Source organism: Polyergus mexicanus, unplaced genomic scaffold (assembly GCF_030449975.1).
Source record: "Polyergus mexicanus isolate NDT 795.1 unplaced genomic scaffold, iyPolMexi1.0 SCAF_1, whole genome shotgun sequence".
Lineage (NCBI taxonomy): Eukaryota > Metazoa > Arthropoda > Insecta > Hymenoptera > Formicidae > Polyergus > Polyergus mexicanus.
In genome coordinates, this window is record NW_027223321.1 from 11,289,585 (window position 1) to 11,309,280 (window position 19,696).

Genomic DNA, 19,696 nt, shown 5'->3' on the forward strand with positions numbered 1-19,696 from the left:
TTTCCAAAAGAAATGATGAATTTATAATTTACTAAAAGTGAAAGATATAATATACGAGAGATAAACGTAAATCTCTAGGTATATCTACTTGCACACATATTTTCTTATAAAAATTTGTATGTGTGTGACATAAATTAATATTATACTCCGATACAATTTCTAAAGACATCAATATTCGATATATCTTAACGCTACTCGTTGCTTACAATATCTAGACAAACAAAATTATCTATCGATTCTAGATTTCCTTTAAGCGGTCAATCTTATTGAATTAAAGATAGTTCTCGAGAATACACGATTACGAGAGCGTATTTCGGTAAACAGACGCGCGCATTGCGATCGCGCAACGCGGTACGAGTAGAGGGTACGCTCGTGTACGTCGACGACGACGAAGGCGACGGCGACGACGACATATGCGCGAGAATCTCCGTCAGTCGGCGACGGAGTTGCCTGCTTGCAGCGTGGGTGGCACGTGCGCGCGTCTCGTCCACCCGGCCAGTTCGATTCGATTAAAGGCTTCGCCGCAACCCTCGCTCGCCGCGCGAGCGAGGTGAGACCTCGTGCCCGTAGGTCGTTATGCGTCGAGCGTCGTCATCCCCTAATAAGTTACGTAAGGGGGCATACGCGGTACAAGGATATGCGATAAGCATAGTCGGCGATTCGCATAGTCCCAACGCGTCGACGAGGAATTGTGACACGATCGACCGCCTACCACTCTTTGATACGACACTGTCGACAAGCGCGTTCGAAAGGTAATTCGAAAGAAACCGAGATGACTCCACGATTGTTTCCGCGCGCCGATCATGTTTCGAGATATTGTTATCTTTGCGCTGACAGCGTATACAGGATATGCAAATCTCGCATGTGTCGCATGTGCTACGTAAAAGTTCCCGGAGCTCTCTTCATAGATTGCGATCTAATCTTTTTGCGCGTGTCGACATTTTTTATTTATTTCTTGAGGGACATTGAAATTTTACATGTATAACACACAAGCATGCACGTATAATCATAAAAACTGTCAAGTTGCATATCTATGCTTTCGTTACCAAGATGATAATATAAGCTTCGCGATATTCATAACTTAAAATTAAATTAGAAATAAGATATTATTTTATTTATTTACATACTTTTATTCACAAAAGCTTTAAATTTTCGATAATCGCGATTCAAGAACATTCTTTGTCGAGGAAAAAAATCTACGTAAAATTTATTCAAAAAATTTGCATGTAAAAGAAAATGACTGAAACCGTAACCTTGTATGTATCGGAATTGTTTCATGGATAACGCGTTAAATTGCAATTGTTATATCTCTTGCAAATAGATTTTAATATAATATCTAATTTTGCAAAATCTTTTAAAAAATATACATTAAAACTAAAATTGTCTAAAATTGTTTGTCAAACATACTCAATCTTTTCTCAATTTTTTTTTTTTTCCTTAAGCCTTTTATTTTTTTACATATTGATTTATCAAAATTCGCTTCTCGCATCTGCGAAAAACGGGTTTGACGTATTATGCCTTACATTTTAACGCTGCTTTTATCGGCTATTGAAAACTACTACGTAGCCCATCATTCAATGTCCGATATTCATTTAGACACACCTACGCTTTCTACGCAGGAAGAAAAAAAGGGATATTTTATCTGGCCTTCCGTTTTCCTCGAATCTACACAATGTGTTGCCGCGTATCAGCAGAATGTTATCTCTGTGTTCCGGACAATCCTACATATGGTATCTTTATACAGGGTACAGTCGAAGGTCGAAATACGTTTCGTGTAGTCAGCGTTGGATGGATATATTGTTTCAAGTGTTCGGATTATCCGAAATTATCCGATATTTTTGTAGACTTTTCTGTTCGTTTGACGCACATTACGCAACCGCGAAGCATGTACACGGAAAAAAAAAAATGCTGTTGCTTCAATTGAAGTCTACGTCACAGGCTGCCAATAAACATGCATAGTTCATTCAATGATATTTTTATTGAACCAAATATCTGAATAATTATTTTAATAATCCAGATATTTGGTCCAATAAAAATATCATTGAATGAACTATGCATGTTTATTGGCAGCTCATGGACTTTAATTGAAGCAACAGCATGGTTTCTTCCGTATATTAATTTATATATTGAGATATATTTGCGCGTTCTGTTTAAATTGCTTCTCTCAGTAAATCTATGTTTAACTGTATTTGTAGTTGTCGTTGTGCATAAAGGAAGCGATAAGTGGAAAATGCAATTAAGTAATCGGCACAGATTATCTGCGGTAAGAAGATAATTACAGCGCGAGCTAAAATATTCTTCTACATAGTAAAGAAAACAAAAATGACTGAATATTAAAATATATAATATCGAAAGAAAAAAATTTTGGAGTAAAACATTTCTACATTACAAGGAATAAATAATATATATGATTAACAAAGAAATTGGTAATAAAATAATTTAGAGATAATTGAAAAGAATTCCCTAAAGATATCTACTCCGATAACATAATAACTGCTCGCTTATTGTACTACTGACTGCTCGATAAAAAAAAAAAAAAAAAAAAAGGTAATTAAGAGCGTTCGTTTCAAATGTCACATTAATGACAACGACCATTATCGGAACTTGAATCTGTTTGAATACGGTTTGTCGAAAACGGAAATGAGGTTTTATCGCAAATATGATTGACGATACAAATTTTTTTTGGAGCCAGCTCGAGACGACGACTTTGCATCGCTCTTGATCGCCGACGCATCGACAGAAGAATATGCAAGAGGCATTTATCTAATCAGTTGGATGCTTTGCCACTTTAACCCTTAACTGGTAACGTGAAAGAAATTTACGCAATTGGCGATGAGGGATTCCTTACTTTATTTTTAGATTTTTTTCAAAAGATTCTTGGAACATAATAATTGTTTATATAAAATATCTAAAAAATACAAAACATATAGAAGAGAAAATTTGTATGTAATGATGCTATATTGAAATTAATATGTTTAATTATTTATTCAATTGTGCGTACAAACAAAAGCTGGAAGTTAATGTTCAAGCTCCAGGATATGAGAAACCACACATATCTTGTTAAGGGTTGTAAGAAACTCATTGACGTAACACTTCCATTCTATTCTATTATCCGCTTTCTCTCTCATTGAACTTTGACACGGTATCTTAATAGTAAGATGTCTTGTAACGTGCGAGTAAATTTTCGTTTAGAAAAACTTTCGATAATTGTAACGGAAATTATTCATCGCTTGCATCAGAGTCGCAAAGTCAAAAGTGCTCTATTTTATTTCGAAACAATATCCGTCCAATATATTTTATTAATTTTACTAGATAGAATTCAGAAAACATAATAGATATTTCAAATACGTCACAGTTCTCAAACTTTAGATGATTTAGCGGGAAGAAATCAAAAGCTAACAATCTATATTAATTCTTATATAATAATTCAATTAATTCTTATGAGGTATAATTTTAAGTACGCGCATGTCAATCCAAGCTATTTTTAGTTTAAAGTGCATTTTTTTTCTATTGAGTTTAACAAAGTTCAATTAGTTTTACATTGAGTTACTTTAGTTGCCGTATCTTTGATTAGAAACGTAAAAATCTCAGCCGAAGGAAATTTGAAAATTAAAAAAAGATAGTAGATATTATTTAAGTAGGATCTACTTTGTGAGAATTAAGTAGAAATAACACAGGCGTATTGATTGCATGAATCATTTGTCATAGATATTACAAATAACTTTTAGATGGCTGTCAGATTAAATTTTGAATCATTCGTTAATACATCTTTCATTTTGTTGATAAATCTATATAATACAATTGAAAGAGAAAGAAAATATAAATTCGAAAAATTAAAAGGAAAATTCTATCGATACCTAAATATTTTATTTTTCTTAGAAAGCAGGATGTTTTGAAAGCAACTCACTTTCGATTTTAGAACGAGGATCGACATAGCGAGATAGTCGATCTCGTCTCAGCGTCCTCGCAAAGCACGGCGGCCACTCGATGATCGCCTTCCTTTCTCGAAAGGACGAGGAAGCTGAGGACGAAGAGAACGGGGCGAGTCGTAGAAGGACGAATGTCTACATCGTGATCGGCGATGCCGTGCGAAAGAACCGGGCGACAAGGGACGAACAGTTGAGACGTCCTCGAACGAGGGTAAATCGATCGCGAATACAACCAAGTCGATTAAGACGCGAGACCGGGATCCTTTGTAACCCCGAGAAAGGCGTGACCTCGGCAACATGATGTGGAAGGCAAAATGGTCACGCTTCACCGAGTGCTTCTGCCGACGACCCGGCCTCGTTCTGGTTCTGCTACCGTGCCTGATTGTCATCACCCTCTACCTCGTTCCCGACGACGACTACGAATACGACGTGCAGTATCCGTCCTTCAAGTCGTACAACATTACGGAAGGTGAGAATCATTGTTCTCGTATCTCATTGTCGCGATTAGTTATTTAATTAAACGAATAGTATGAAAATCGATATAATTTGAAAACGTACGCTCCTATTTTTTTATAATTAATATCAGTCAGTCACCGAGCTTGATTATCATGCAAATTAATTCGCATTTTTAACAAAAGGACGTAATAACATTAACATAATGATCTTATTTTAGATCTTGTTTGGTACAATTGTTTAATTTAAATGCAAAGACAAATAATGCCGAAGTTGTGCTTTATCCGTATCTTCGTCTTTATTGCGTGTTTTTTGAGTAAAACTATCCACATTATCATTTTATGTGTGGCATTTTATAAATATTAATAGCAGCACTTCAAGAGCCATATTTAAGTTTAAATATTCAAACCTAAAATATTTTAACGGGTAAAGGCATCAAATTAATTTGCATATTTTAAGTTCTTTTATTCATTAACAGTCTGAAAGTTCATGCATTCTTTGTGTTTGTTTATGTTAAATCGGCCCGTGTATCGAAAAAAAGAATTGTTGAAGTTTCGAAGTTTCATTTTTCTCTATAACTTCTTTAGCGAATGAAAAAATCTAAATAATGATAATAGAGAGAGAGAGAGAGAGAGAGAGAGAGAGCATCGTCTTAATTATAATAGTGTAGATTTTCTTTTATTTGATAATTTTGTATATTCTATATGTTTCTAGATTTTTATATATGTTTCATTTTTGTCCTTGTCTCTTTTACCATGATTTTTATTATATTTCTATATTTTTCAACAATCGCTTTTATGTCAGATTTATATATTGAGTTTTGAGGGTCAATTATTCTCAGATCTTAAATTTTTAAAAGATTTGCTCGAAAGAAAAATTTGAAGCAATATTATCGAAAGTATAATATAATCTGATAAGAAAGAGTCTCTATAACGAATATTTGCTGATATAAATTTTCCTCCACTACCATAAATTTTCCACCGCATACTTTCGTAATGTTAATGCAAAATATACTTATATAACTTATATATACTATATATAATTAAATTGAATATCTAAATTGTATATAAATATTGAACGTATATCTGTTTGGACATAAAAGAGTAACCTCATTTATTCCGACGCGATTACATTAACACGTTTACACTTGGATGACTCACATGTGAGATAATATTGTTCCAAGAATCTAAAACGACAATATAGATATATCATGATAATAGGCATAGTGTTCAAAGTGGAAAATATTTACATTGTTACCATAAGACTCTCTTATCACTTTTTTTAGAGATAAATGAGTGACATACTCACGCTTGAAAATAAGAATTGTGAATGTGCTAATATTTCACGTATCTTATAATAAATTATTCAATGCTGCGAGTCATGAAAAATTCACGGGGAGATTCGCCGACACACATTTTGCGCTAGTATTAAAATGTATATTTGAAGAACTGACTGTGTAATCTTTTCTTCGATATTTTGGAAATGTTGAATTAATGACTAGTTCTATATCATCGATCGTTACCTATTTACAACGAGCGATACTGTATACTGCATGGTTTGACATGTGATAAAACAAGTAGTTTATTAAAAATAAAACAGAATAAATATTTAAATTTAGTCGTATAAGAATATCCCCTCGTATAAATTTTAATTTTAACGCATGTTAAAATAACGGATGTTAAATTATTGAATCACTTCGTATAATTGTCACAATTTTTTAAAATTTTGCTCTTATTTCTAATTTAAATTTTCTCATGTTTATCAATTCTAGAGGACTTTAATAAATTAATTTATCCAAGAATTAAGCTCCTACTTTGCATTTTGAAGAGTTAGTATAAACGAACAGTTTTCCACTTGGAGATTTAAAAGAGAGACTTTCGCGCGGAAGAAAGTTTTAAAAATAAAATATAAGTTAAATAATTTAAAAAAAAAAGATGATTTGATTGCTTAAAGTGTCAAAGCAGATATTAGATTAAAAATTAAGATCGAAAATAGAAAAAAAGTTTCGACTCGATTTAAAATCATCAGAAAATTATGGCGATTTAAATCTTGCGGCAGGCATGGTGGACGGTTACCTCGTGTGGAATCCGAAGTGTCACATGCTGTCCAAAGAGCCTCTGGATCCGTCCATCATGAAATTCGTGAGGAAGGAGAAGCTGCAGAAATGTCCGAACGATCTCATCCTCTCGCAAATTTCGAGAGAACCTAACGGCAGCGTGTTTCTTTCCCTCGATTCCGCCATGCACAGCGACGTCACTTGCTGCTGGTCATCCGTGGTCAGGCCCAAGGTAGACAAACCCAAGAAGAATAATTACGACTCGACGATATCGTAAGATTCATCCTGATACTCTCTATGAATTACTATTTTAAGACAGTTTACTTTATAAATTGGTTCGGTGAGAAAAATTCACTCGCCTTTTATTCGCAATTAAGAAAAACTGATTTTAAATAGATATTAAAGTTAAAACCTACTTGCAGTATATTATTAGAGTTTTTCTGGAAATCGATTCTCTCTTCTCGACAGAGTCAAACAGTGCGAGAACTTCACGGGACAAGTGGCACTCCCCCGCGAAGTGGAAGTGGCATACGTATCGTGCAAGGCAAAGACCAAGTCGAAACCCAAGGCGAAGACGAAATCGTCGACGAAGACGGTGTACGAGAATGTTCACGCGATTTTGAATCCGGAGAAAGTGCGCGATCGCAACGGCAGTCAGTCCGGGAACTCGACGAGGAAGCTAAGCGTGCTTGTCCTCGGCATCGACAGTGTCAGCCGACTGAATTTTTATCGCGCTATGCCGAAGACCGAGAAGTATCTGCGCGAGGCCGGTTGGATCGGTTTAAAGGGCTACAATAAGATCGGCGACAACACGTTTCCGAATCTGATGGCGATTCTGACCGGTCAGACACCGCAACAGGCGTATTCGCAATGCAAACCGACGGTGGCCTACAAGCTCGACAACTGTCCTTTCGTCTGGCACAATTTCCGCAACGCCGGCTACGTCACGGCCTACGGCGAGGACGAGACAACCCTCAATACATTCAACTACCTCAAGGTCGGCTTTGTCGAGCCGCCCACGGATTACTACCTGAGACCTTACATGCTGGCCAGCGAGAAACTTCTCAAAATTAAGAAAAGGTAAGATAATTTAATTTATTGTCGTTTAAGGGGGATGAGTCGATGTTTCATTGATTGAAAAGGTCTCAATTCGCGCTGTTTGCAGATTCAACATGAAGTACTGCACTGGTCCCGAGCTGAGCTTTGACCGGATTTTTGATTACGCTGTGAACTTTGCCCAGACTTTTGTCGGGGTGCCGTACTTCGGTTTCTTTTGGACGAACACCATCAGCCACGACAACATGAACGGCATCTCGTCGATAGACACTCATATGTTGAAGAGATTCGAATTTTTGGAACAAGACGGAATTTTGAACGACACAATGATAATCTTTCTGAGCGATCACGGTATGCGATGGGGCGAGTTTCGCACAACCTTTGTCGGTTGGTACGAGGAGAGATTACCGTACATCTACATCTGGCTACCCGAATGGTTCCGCCAAGAGAATCCCGAGGCCTATCGAGCCCTCGCGGTGAATCAGAACCGACTCACTTCTCCGTTCGATCTCTACGAGACCCTAAGGGACATCCTCATCATCGGAAGTGGCGATGCCGATCCTAGTCCGGGATGTTCCACCTGTCAATCCCTCTTCACGCCTGTTCCCCGAGAGAGAGGCTGTCTTGACGCGGGAGTAGCTTATCATTGGTGTACCTGCACGGCCTTCAAACCAATCAACGTTAACAACAAGATCGTCACCGCTGGTGTACAGAAGTTTCTGGACCACGTGGAAAACATTGTGAAAAATTACAAGGACAAGAAGGGTCGACGATTGTGTGCGCGACTCAAGCTAAAAAAGATGCATCAGGTGAACGAGATGATCGATTTCGGCGCAGAAAACCAGTCCAGCGTCGCGTATTTCTACATGATCCAGACAACGCCCGGCAACGGTAACTTCGAGGTCACCATCAGATACCACGGCGACAACAATTACACCCTGTCCGACAGTGAAGTCAGCAGAATCAATCCTTACGCCACGAGCGCGAGGTGTCTAAATCGTGGCATGAAGCAGTATTGCCATTGCATCAAATAGACATTGTGAACTCTCGCGAACGGGAATTTTTCATCTTGCGCGCGTTGTACTTCATTAGCGTTTCGATGAATTGAATCGATCACCGCACAAAAAGATCAACTGTTCTTTAATCAAAAAAATTAAAGTTTTTTATAAGTATAGTTGTATCCCCACATACGGATGGCGAAGAGAATATTAATAAGACTTTACGTCAAATAATTTTTTCGAAGCGAAAAGTTCGCAAAATTATTACAAGAAAATTCGATTTTACAACGTATGTCTTTCCCGCAACGATCGATTCAATTTAATCAATATCTTTATCAAATATCTAATATTACGTTTGTGGTTTTATTTTCGATTTTTAAATTGTATGTACATGCGAACGCGCGAGGCACAGTTGTACTGATATGCTTAATATATATCAAACATACCAAATCGATTGCCTCATCTTAAGGAACTAGGGACCTGAATGGATATACATGGACATACGACCTTCTCGTTTACCGAGAATAACTAGAACTATTTTTTTAGGCCACTTGGCACTTAAATAATAAACAATAATTCAATAGTCAGTTCGATATTAATGAAGTGAATAAGTTTTTGTTTTTTATTGATATTTTAAAATAAAATTGTTATTAATAAATGGAAATTAAATATGAGCTAAATGTCAAAAATTTCTAGTTACGACGAGAAACGTTTCAAGTTATATATTTTTGCACAAGGATGTTATTATAAGAATCTTACAATATTAAATTAATAATAAAATTTCTTCAATTATGATATTTGATATATAGGCATTTTCTATGTGTCACGCAATTTTATCAATATCATTTTTGACACTTAGCTGGTATTTGTTATTCACTCCTCATTTTTGTAATTTAATCGCGAGAAAGAAAAATAATCGTGAAAGAGAGAACAAGCGCATTGTATAAAAGATCAATTTAGTAAAATTCCATGTCTCTGCAATTCGTCGTGCAATTAATTGTCATGCATAACATATTGCGGTATCGTACATATCTTATATCAGAGAATACGGGAATCGTTATTGCGGTAATTTTTTCCACGCATCGTTGCATCGATCGCGAATGTATATACGACACATCGTTCCGTTTAGAATCAATATACGTTAAAGATGTATGAGAAAGCGTAAGTGTCGATATAACCATACAAGAACTAAGGACGTACGCGGAAGTGCGTGAATGTATTTTCGCGACGATATTCGTTTCGTCTTACCGATGTTGTACAACAAGACATTAGCTGTTTGTAAGTAACGCGTGTGCCTGTCTTAGAAGATGTGCCAAATGTGTGCTTGTGCGTTCTGTGCTAACCGAGCGTCGAAACAAATTTCCTTACTTCCCGAACAAAATATTGCGTTGATAATAAAAATAAATACGAATAATAGATCTCATGTTTTGACACTATATAGCATTTTAGAAACAAATACTTGAATGAATTTGCTCTTTTTCCTCACGAAAAGTCAAGAAAGATTATTATCTGCTTATTGTAATGAATATAAAATTGCCTTCAAACTTTTACTCCCCCCTTCCCCCTTCGAGAAGAATTTATACCTAAAATATTCTTCAAAAGGAGACTTCTTGTATATTTTATTACAAAGCGCGTGATCGCTTTTGTGTACGAGGAGTACGGAATTTTATGTATAAGTGGAAAAATATAAAGAGAGAGAGAGAGAGAGGCCAATGAATATATCGCAATATATATTTTACTACGATGTTATGTACGCTTTATTCTAGATAACGCGAAGATGTAAGATTTAATAATTAGAAGACAATGTAATTAATGAGTACTTCAGGATTACTGGGATGGAGATTAATTGATCTCCGTCGAAAGTCAGCCAAGTCAGATTAAAACGAATTTTCCGTAGGTTACAGAAATATAATTTAATTGCCAAAAACATTTAGCATCGTATTCTTCGAACATAAATCTTCGGTTAGAAGAGATAGTGTCAAAGTAACACAAATTTAGTCATTAATGATTTTACAGATAGAATTGTTAATTCGAGAACTGTCTACCATATACAGAGAGATTTGCGTATATGTATTTGAAAATAAATTGTCTTTACTAAACGCAAATCATTAAATTATTGTATTATTAAACATCACATTATTTGAAAGCATATTTTATTTTCCCTTTCTTCTAAAAGTACTTTTATAGAATTCAATCTCGGATATAACACGAGATTGTGGATAATCGCAACTTTATTAGAGAAATTTATTCTACATAGTATTCCCTCCCTCCCCCCTTCCCCCTCTCCGATTATTACTTAGAGAGTTTTTCCATCTTTTTCAATAATTTAACCATTTAATCTTTTTAAATCTTCAATTAATTCGTTTAACATAACATAATTACTCATTTTAATGAAAACTGAAAGACATAAAATTAGATTTATTTTCGATCGTTGTCGATTGTGAACAAAGAAAAAGTTAGTATGATAATAAATCATAAAGTTAATGTATGTTTCTTACCTTTTTCTTTCCTTGATTTTTAAATCAGAATCCTGTGTATATTTATCTCTGATTTGCAGGACTATATACATTCTATTTTTTTCAATTATTATTCTCCTCATCGCCAAAAAAATTAACACAATAGCTATCGTCTTTTTTTTGCTCTCGTTCAAGGACACAATGGTTACAATTAGTTCGATGAAGCATCCTCGCTAGATCGCCAGATGCGCGCACGCACATTTCTCTCTCTTGTAGTTTGACGCGGCGTCGCGACTGGATGACGCGTGGGACCGTGCTCCGGAGTGCCGAATAGCATCACAGCGACCGATTGTCTGTGTCCGTGGCTAACGTTTATGTTTCTGCGCGCCAGATACGAATCGAGGATCTTGATGCCCTCGTAGAGGCTATCTAGATCGCAGCTGGTGTGTCCAGGTCGACCGTTGCCAGATCGTCCAAATCGCTGGCCGACAACGCTCTTTGGCGTGCCGCTCGGCGTGTTCGCTATTGTGCTGGAATTTGTGGTGCAACCGAGACTGCTTGCTGCCTCCGACACGATCTCGAAATCGTCTTGCAATTTATCGTAGCTACTGCACGGGCTGATGGTCGAGATCTTAGTGATGCAGCTGTCGCGAGAGAACCTTCTGCAAGAATGATGCAAAGTACTGCAGGGCGATGACGCTGCCGTGGAGTTGGCGCTATGATAAAGTGGTTTCATTAACTTAGAACCCAAGATTCGAACGACGGTGCTTTTTGAGACAGAAAAATCCTCCTCTTGACGATCATCGATTTTTTCCGCGGAAGAAGACGCGATCGCTGTTTGATCGCATTCCAGTTCGCAATTATCACTTATCGGTGTTGCAGAGATTGATATACTGCTGGCGGAATGATCTTGAACATTAGAACACTCGATGACGCAGCCGCACGCGCCCTCGCAAGAGCAGTTCGCGTTCCTCTCGTCCGATCTATCAACAGCTCTTGAAAGAAATAAAAAAAAAAATTAAATATAAAAAATATATGTTAATACATATGCGTGTACAAATTACCTATCGATAGCCTCATCGTGCTTTTCTTCTGTAACGTGTTGACTCTCTTTTAATACTTCTGCAGTATCTCCTTGAACCGTTTCTGAAACAACCTGATCCTCTTTCGGGGGATATTCGAGTCGACAATTCGTATTCGGAACAATACAATCCGTCAGATATGTATCAAGAGTTTCACCGTCCGTAAATGAGGATGAACGGTCGTCGGAAGAGGATTGAGGATACTGCGCGCTGCGTCGCAGCCAATTACGACGAATAGGACACATCTGTTTCATCGATGCCGATAAACCAGCTAAATTCATGTTTCGTAGTATGGTTCCCGGGGGTGTGATGTACGGTGGCGGTGGACTCTCAGGTAGCGCACGTCGATCGTTCTCCGATGCTACCGAGGTTGTTTGCCTGCTATTGTTGTTCGCGCCCTCCACTACCAAGTAAGTAGAGGAATTCGCGTCCTCGTCGAACCTTAATCGCAAAACTCCAGATTAAATTCTTGAATGTTATATAGAATATAATATTCACAAATTATGTATCCATATATAAAGAATTATTCCAAATTATATATTATATAAGAAAATATTGTAGCATGATTAAAGATAAAGTTTCTTAACGAATTAAATATTAAATATGCAAATAAAAAAATCAAATTTTTAAATTTATGTTTAAGTGTTCATTGTTTCATAAGAGGACTTTAATACAGACAGATTACAACTATGTATATTGATTGTCATCGTAAAACTTGAAATTCATCAAAAAATCTGTGTTTAATGTATAAGAGAGAGAAAGGAGTATCTTACTGGTTTGTAGAGCTTCTGTTATATGATTCGCAACTCAAACATCGAGACTTTTTCGACAAGGCGACCTCTTCGTAGCCTGGCGGAGCCTCGTAGTCGGGTGGATCATCTGGCATGGAAATTTCATCGATCCGTGCACCATCTGTAATATTAAAAACTGTCCAAAGTGACGTGAGAATCGTCTTGTTCTTAATTAGTAAGTAATTTCTGGAAATTAATAATCGATATGCCTTGATGCGCATTTTAAGCTCGCGATCGATGTAATCCGTCAAGTTTCATGTAAGCAACGTTATATAATGTATTATGTATCAATCGTGCTTTTGCACCTTGTGCAAAAATATGGCTGATTTTATAACATAGATAAGTAGGAATTTGTGAATTTCTAATAAAATAAATATAATTCTCCTCAAGAATAGTGTTAAAATGAGATCCCATTATTTTTCAATATGTTTATAAATAGAAATTAATTTTTATGTGAATTCTATAAATTTAAATATAATTTAAATTTAATTTATTTATAAATTTAAATATAATTTAAATTTATAGAATTTATATTATATTTTAAAATTCTGACTCGATCTTCCAAAATAAGTTAATTTTGCTGAGATAATTTTTTTTATCCGAATCTTATGATATTCAAAAGTATTTTCTACAAAAAGATTACAAACGCATACCTAGAAGCTCGCTGATTGTCTCTAGACGAGACTGCAGTTCTCTTCGTTGTCTCGCCCCTCCTATTCTGTACAGCAGTATAATGAGAGTTGTTATCAGAATAATCAGGCCGAGGCTGCTGGCAACGAACACCAGGGTGGCCGTTTTCAAATCGGGATATTGTTCGATCTTCGGAAAGTAATAATTCGCTTTGTTCATGTGCCATTTTCGCTCGCGCGGCTCCATCTCCCAATCTGTGCAATATTTTAATATTTAATATTATTTGAAAATCAATTCGTAAAATGGCTGTGCAAATTTTAAATATTTTATCCATACAATTAACATACTTTATCTTTTAAATTTTTCAAAAAAATGATATTGATCTTTTTTATTGTTTTATGGTCTCCCCCAATGATCTCATTATTATTATAACTTGTGTTCATAAATACGAGTGAGAAGAGAAGTCATTTTCTTTTTTCTAAAAAAGTTGCTTCTTATTGTGTAAAATGTAAGTGGGGGATATCGTTAAAAAATGAACAATATATAAACCATATATAAAAAACTCAAAACAAGAAATTTTCTCTACATAATATTTACTTATTTCAAACAAGAAGAAAATTTTTCTATATTATTATAAATAATTTCAGATTAAGAAGTCAGATTTTTTAAATGTCATTTCGGCAAATATAATTTTTTCACATTAGAAATAACGTTAACACAGTATATAGCGTCTCTAAATAAAAAGTCTTTTTTATATCAAATCCCTCCCTCTCTCTCTCTCTCTCTCTCTCTCTCTCTCTCTCTCTCTCTCTCTCCCTGTAAATTATCTCTTTAAATTATAAATACTCACTTTGAAAACACGTCGCTGGCTCGTCACTATCATCGCCACAATGATCAAAACCATCGCAATTCAACTGATTCGGGATGCATCTGTGATTCTGACATAAAAAATCGGTATCCGCGAAACAATCTGCAATGTTCGATCAGAGGCAAATGAAACAGATTCAATCGGAGCGAGGAGATTACCTTGTGATCATTATCAAAGGCAGACTTACTTATGTAGCTAAAGGCTGCGTAAGCGATCGCCAAGTGCGAATTTGGACCGAATGTACCACGAAGACTCACGTGGAATCCGCTCGTAACCGTCGCAACGTGTTCCCGGTGTCTGAACGACTGCAACTGACTCGATGGATGTCGAATTACTTCTAGCGACATTAAAGCTGAGGTCGGACCCTCCTTGATGATCAATTCCGTATTGCCGGCTGAGAAACAACAACTTTACGGAAAAATCGATTACGCTTATTTTTGACAATTGGTGTTTTGAAGTCTTTATATTTGTTCCATTTTTTTCGTATAATTGTACTGTTAAAAGATCAACTTAAAATCGAACGAAAGGGATATATACATAGAGAAAAAAAGAACGTAGTAAATTTTGAATACCAGACTTTTGTTATTTTTGTATTTGCCTATTTTTTATAGAATGTTTATAGAAACTTTAATTCAACCTTATTCGAGTTCACTTGATAATAAATCTTTTGTCCCCTTTTGCATACGTACCCATGTCGGCGAAAGCCACTACCTTCAGATACATGTGCGTTTTCATATGCAGGAAGTTCTTGGGTGGTCTGATTAGCCAGACACAATCGTAAATTTTCACACCTTGACCGACCATGTTCATCATTGTAATAGCGCCGCCCAGATTTTCCACATATCCGCCACAATCAGTAATCGGTTGTATGGATTTGTCGTATGTATGGCCGATTACGAAGGAGTAAAAAGCCTTGTAACCCAGACCGGTGCCGCCGTTTGCATAAAATCTTACCAGTAACGACGGGCCGGAACTCACTATGATCGGCGGCCGAAATCGGGAACCGCTACTCACGTCCAAACGTTGTCCATTCCAATCGTAAAACTGATCATACAAAAACATTCAAATATCATGATATTTAAAATTCTTTAAAAAAAATTAATTAAACGTATAAGCTCGGCATCTATAATTTGTCAAAATTTAAGAGTTATTGAAAATTTGTTCGAAATCAAAGACATAGCTCCCCGGCAGAGAAATGATTCAAACAGTACAAGAGCAAAATTTGAAAGGCATCCAAATAATACTTTGAACATTCTTCGGATTTGCAAATTATATTATTTGATAAGATTAATTATATTTTAGGAAAACAAATAATATAAATAATTGTACAACGTTAAAGGTATCGAAATAAAAATGAAACATATGACATCGCGATTCACCTCTCGAAACTTTTTACCATTATAAAGAGATTTTGAAGTGTGTTAATATTATATAAAAAACAATATATTAAAAATATACCTCCATAATAGAGACCGTCGCTAATTGAAAATCGCTAAATAGCAACCTGATGCGACAGGAGGGAGCTTCGGTAGGACACGTTATCATATATTCCAGACCCAAGTCACGGGGATATCGAGCTGGGAAAAATGGCGAAGCCAAAATACCATTGCCGGTGGTACCATTCAAACCCTTTGTCGGCGCTCCCGATGGCATTTCCGTGCCTTTCAAATGCAATCTATTTCCTACGCAGCGTCGATTATAAGAATACTTTATGCCGTGATATAATATATAACTTTTGATAGATAGAATAGATAGATAGATAGAATTTAAATTATCGCTAATAGAATAAAGAATTTAAATTTTAGCTATCCAATTAGATCTAAATTATTTTAGTTATCTCAAACATTTTATTTAATGCACACAATAATATATTCGGAGATTAAATTATTTTTGAATTACATTAATTTAAATCCTACATTTGTAGATACTTATAACAACAATATTCGTTAGTACGAAATATTAATGACTATCTCTACTAACTTTCTGCCGTGTATTCGATAGTGAATGCATGCTTATGGGACTGGCTATAAAATAAATTTATAGACAGGGTTCTCGTGCTCGATTTATATGTGATCGGTGTATATGATCCGCAGAACGGCGTGCCGGAAACATCCTCGTAAGGTGGTTCCGAGAGCCACACATAGTCACACCTACAAAAGCACTCATATTCAATTTCAAAACTCGTGGTTGGCGTAATGTGATGTATAAAACACCGAGATATGAAAGCAAGCTATGATAGAATTTCATTTCACGACAGAGTTAAATTGAAACTGATTTAAATTAATTAAAGCTAACAATAAGTTAAATAGTTTCAGTTGCAAGGGCTTTCCCCAATTGCCTTATTAATTATAATATTATGATCATTAATTATGTTGCAAATATTAATATTAGTATACTGAAATTATTCGATTTATGGCAACGACCAACCGACTTAAATAAGCAGCTAAATTATGTTAATTACAATAACAATAATAATAATATTATATCACTTTAATATGAATTTAAAAATATTTAAAAATTATTATATCATATTTTTAAATCCAAGTCTCTTCATAGCTTTACGCTTAAAAATTAATCCAAAAGAGATTAATTTCTACGAAATTAATACGATCGCCCTACGTATGCGTCTCACCTGCAGGGGCTGTTCATCACGATTAACCCGGTGCCGCAATGATGCGGCAAGGCAATGTTTCTAAAAGTAACAACTATTACGCAGGACGGACAGGTCACCAATTCGAGGCTACACTGATGATGGGAGCCGTTGGTGATGGTGGTGGAGTAAAGATGCGGCGTCAGCAGCCTCGGCGAATTCTTGATAAAGCTGACGTTCTTCGCGTAGAGGATGCCCTTCTCGCCGAGCTCCAAATATAAACGTCTGCCATTGTGGGATCCACAAATGTCCTCGTTTTGAATGATGTTCCCGGTAGTCGCGATGATCCACCAAAACGTCACGACGATCACTAAATTTATACGATAAAAAAAGAAATGTCCGAAATAACACTGATTGAAAGCTTACAGAAGATTCAATTTTTGAAACGAAAACGACAGATATAAGATAAAGCGCAAGAACATAAAATATAATTTTTTTATAAAAATTAATATCCAACTCTTTATAAGGAAAAATATCAATTGATCAAGGATTATATACGTTGAAAATTTCATCGAATTTCACAGCAAGTGAGAAGTCTCGACTGTTGTATCTCTTACCGTATTTAAAACGATACATATTCGTAGCACGGAAAGCGACCGTCTGCGCTTTCTGTCAAGAAACCTGACACGGTTGCGTATAATTTCATTAGCTCGACAACACAGTGTTATACTCTTGCTAATATCGAATAAGGCATTTTTATGGCATCTCTCAAGCGCTTGACAATCATACTGTACAGTTTACAAATAGGATTTGGTAAAGTTCGACACGGACGACCCCGTGACGGAATTTTGTAGCATGAAAAATGTTACGTTACGTTACGTAATTATCTTATTTCTACAACCACACATTTCTGACCATCTTCAATAAATTATCTAACAATTGAATCCATAATTATACGTATAAATATAATAAAAATATAACAATAACAACTGTGTTTTCTTCTTTTTTTGTGTGCTTATTATAATCTAATTGGAACAAATATTAAATATAATAAAATACCCTCATCAATTTTTTTACAATTCATTTTCAAGACGTATATACACGTACATATATATCATAGCAGCCATAGCCAAATTTGATTTCCATGCTTCAACAACATATAAAATACAAGAGTTTTACGAAAAATCAGAGAAGGAATATTTATTTTTTTTATGGAGCTTCCGATATTACATGTTTTCGCAGACAATATTTCTTCTTAACTTAATTTTTTTTTCTCAGTATTTTTTTTAAATACAAAATTATATTATATTAAATGTATAAAGAAAATAAATTTTATATATATATATATTCGCCCATCATTATTTGTATAAAATATATATATAAATATATATATAAAGATATATACATATGCAAGAATTAAAAATTAAAAATAATCATTTCCTAAATAATTATTAATAGAATGTAAAAAATTGTAAAGTTTGAAAACATTGACGCTGCCAAACTATATACTGGCATATACTACTTGTAAAATATATATGTCATATGTTTACTTATCATGTGACGCGGTACGCGGTAGCGCCGCATATCGCACGAATGATGAGAGATCCTGATCTATTGACAGATATTCCGGAACTGTCAAATGATTCGCCCGAGATGGATCTCAGCATTCATCCGGAGAGGCAAAGATTCCCTTTTTGCATCGTTTGGACCCCGTTGCCGTTGTTAACGTAAGTTAGTTTTCGATTATACATATAATCATAACCTCGTCACCTACGTATTTGACATTTGATAAAATACGTTATTTTTTTTACTCTATTATATACATATTAACAATTGTTGTATAAAATATCGTACAATAATTTATGAAATTTTAGAATTTTTCCCAATAAATAAAAATTAATAAACCATCATGTTAAATAAATTACATTACTTGAACTTGACATATGTATTTTTGATTTTTAAGATATTTTCTACCATTTATCGGACATATGGGCATTGCGATGTCAACAGGAGTAATAAGAGACTTTGCTGGTCCTTATTATGTCTCTGAAGACAACATGGCATTTGGTAAACCTACCAAATATTGGCAATTAGATTATACCAAAGCCAAGGGAAGCATACAAGGATGGGACGCTGGTGTGGCAGAAGCTAGCGAAATTTATAAGACTAGAATGGTAATAAACCAATTCAGAAAATATAAAACTTTTATATATGAGAACTATAATATAGAACTAATTTTTTTACAGCACAATTTATGTTGTGATAATTGTCATTCACATGTGGCAACAGCTTTGAACTTAATGTCGTACGATAACTCAAGCAGTTGGAATATGGTGAAACTTGCTTTTCTCATGTTGTTTCACGGGAAATATGTAAGGTAAAATCTATATATGTATATGTGTGTGTATAAAATGTATAAAATGTATGCGTGAATAAAAATTTATATATTCATATATATATATATATATATGCCTATTTTATTAATATTATTTATTATGTTTGTTTCAGTGTTTTGGGATTTCTTAAAACTTGGTTACCTTTCTGCATAATTGTCACAATTGTACTAGTATTAAGTTTGTGTGTATATTAATTATAAAGTATAAATTAATTTAAATTATACATTTAAGATACAATCTTATCTTCATATACTCATTATAAAAATTTGACAAGAACATATTTATATACTATAAGAACAAAATTTTGCAGAAACATATTTATAGAATATAAAAACAATTTATTATGCTTAATTTTTACAATGTAAAATAAACATATATAATGATTATATAA

General features: G+C 35.0%; 3 protein-coding genes across 4 annotated transcripts; 2 read left to right on the top strand and 1 right to left on the bottom strand.

Moving 5' to 3' along the window:
• The first annotated feature begins 446 nt into the window (after positions 1-446).
• Positions 447-10,611, top strand: LOC138934817 (uncharacterized). The gene is made up of 5 exons (XM_070298918.1): positions 447-752; positions 3,920-4,398; positions 6,441-6,711; positions 6,907-7,518; positions 7,604-10,611. The coding sequence occupies exons 2-5, from the start codon at positions 4,227-4,229 to the stop codon at positions 8,526-8,528; spliced, it is 1,980 nt and encodes a 659-aa protein (XP_070155019.1). The 5' UTR covers positions 447-752; positions 3,920-4,226; the 3' UTR covers positions 8,529-10,611.
• Positions 10,612-10,903: 292 nt separating this feature from the next.
• Positions 10,904-18,669, bottom strand: Culd (CUB and LDLa domain). Of its 2 annotated transcripts, none has more exons than XM_070298906.1 (11): positions 18,460-18,669; positions 16,952-17,279; positions 16,300-16,469; positions 15,778-16,001; positions 15,009-15,363; positions 14,507-14,713; positions 14,302-14,421; positions 13,475-13,705; positions 12,804-12,942; positions 12,013-12,471; positions 10,904-11,943 (listed from the first exon to the last, which is right to left on the bottom strand). In XM_070298906.1, exons 1-11 carry the CDS (start codon positions 18,491-18,493, stop codon positions 11,160-11,162), a joined length of 3,051 nt encoding a protein of 1,016 aa, XP_070155007.1. In that variant the 5' UTR covers positions 18,494-18,669; the 3' UTR covers positions 10,904-11,159. The 2 variants fall into 2 exon arrangements, with proteins under 2 accessions (XP_070155007.1, XP_070154999.1); XM_070298898.1 differs by lacking the exon at positions 18,460-18,669 and adding an exon at positions 17,527-17,650 and having other exon boundaries at positions 12,804-12,957.
• LOC138934830 (transmembrane protein 222) lies at positions 18,474-19,647 on the top strand. Its single transcript, XM_070298930.1, has 4 exons — positions 18,474-18,636; positions 18,873-19,083; positions 19,156-19,286; positions 19,418-19,647. The coding sequence occupies exons 1-4, from the start codon at positions 18,503-18,505 to the stop codon at positions 19,497-19,499; spliced, it is 558 nt and encodes a 185-aa protein (XP_070155031.1). The 5' UTR covers positions 18,474-18,502; the 3' UTR covers positions 19,500-19,647.
• The last annotated feature ends 49 nt before the right edge of the window (positions 19,648-19,696 follow it).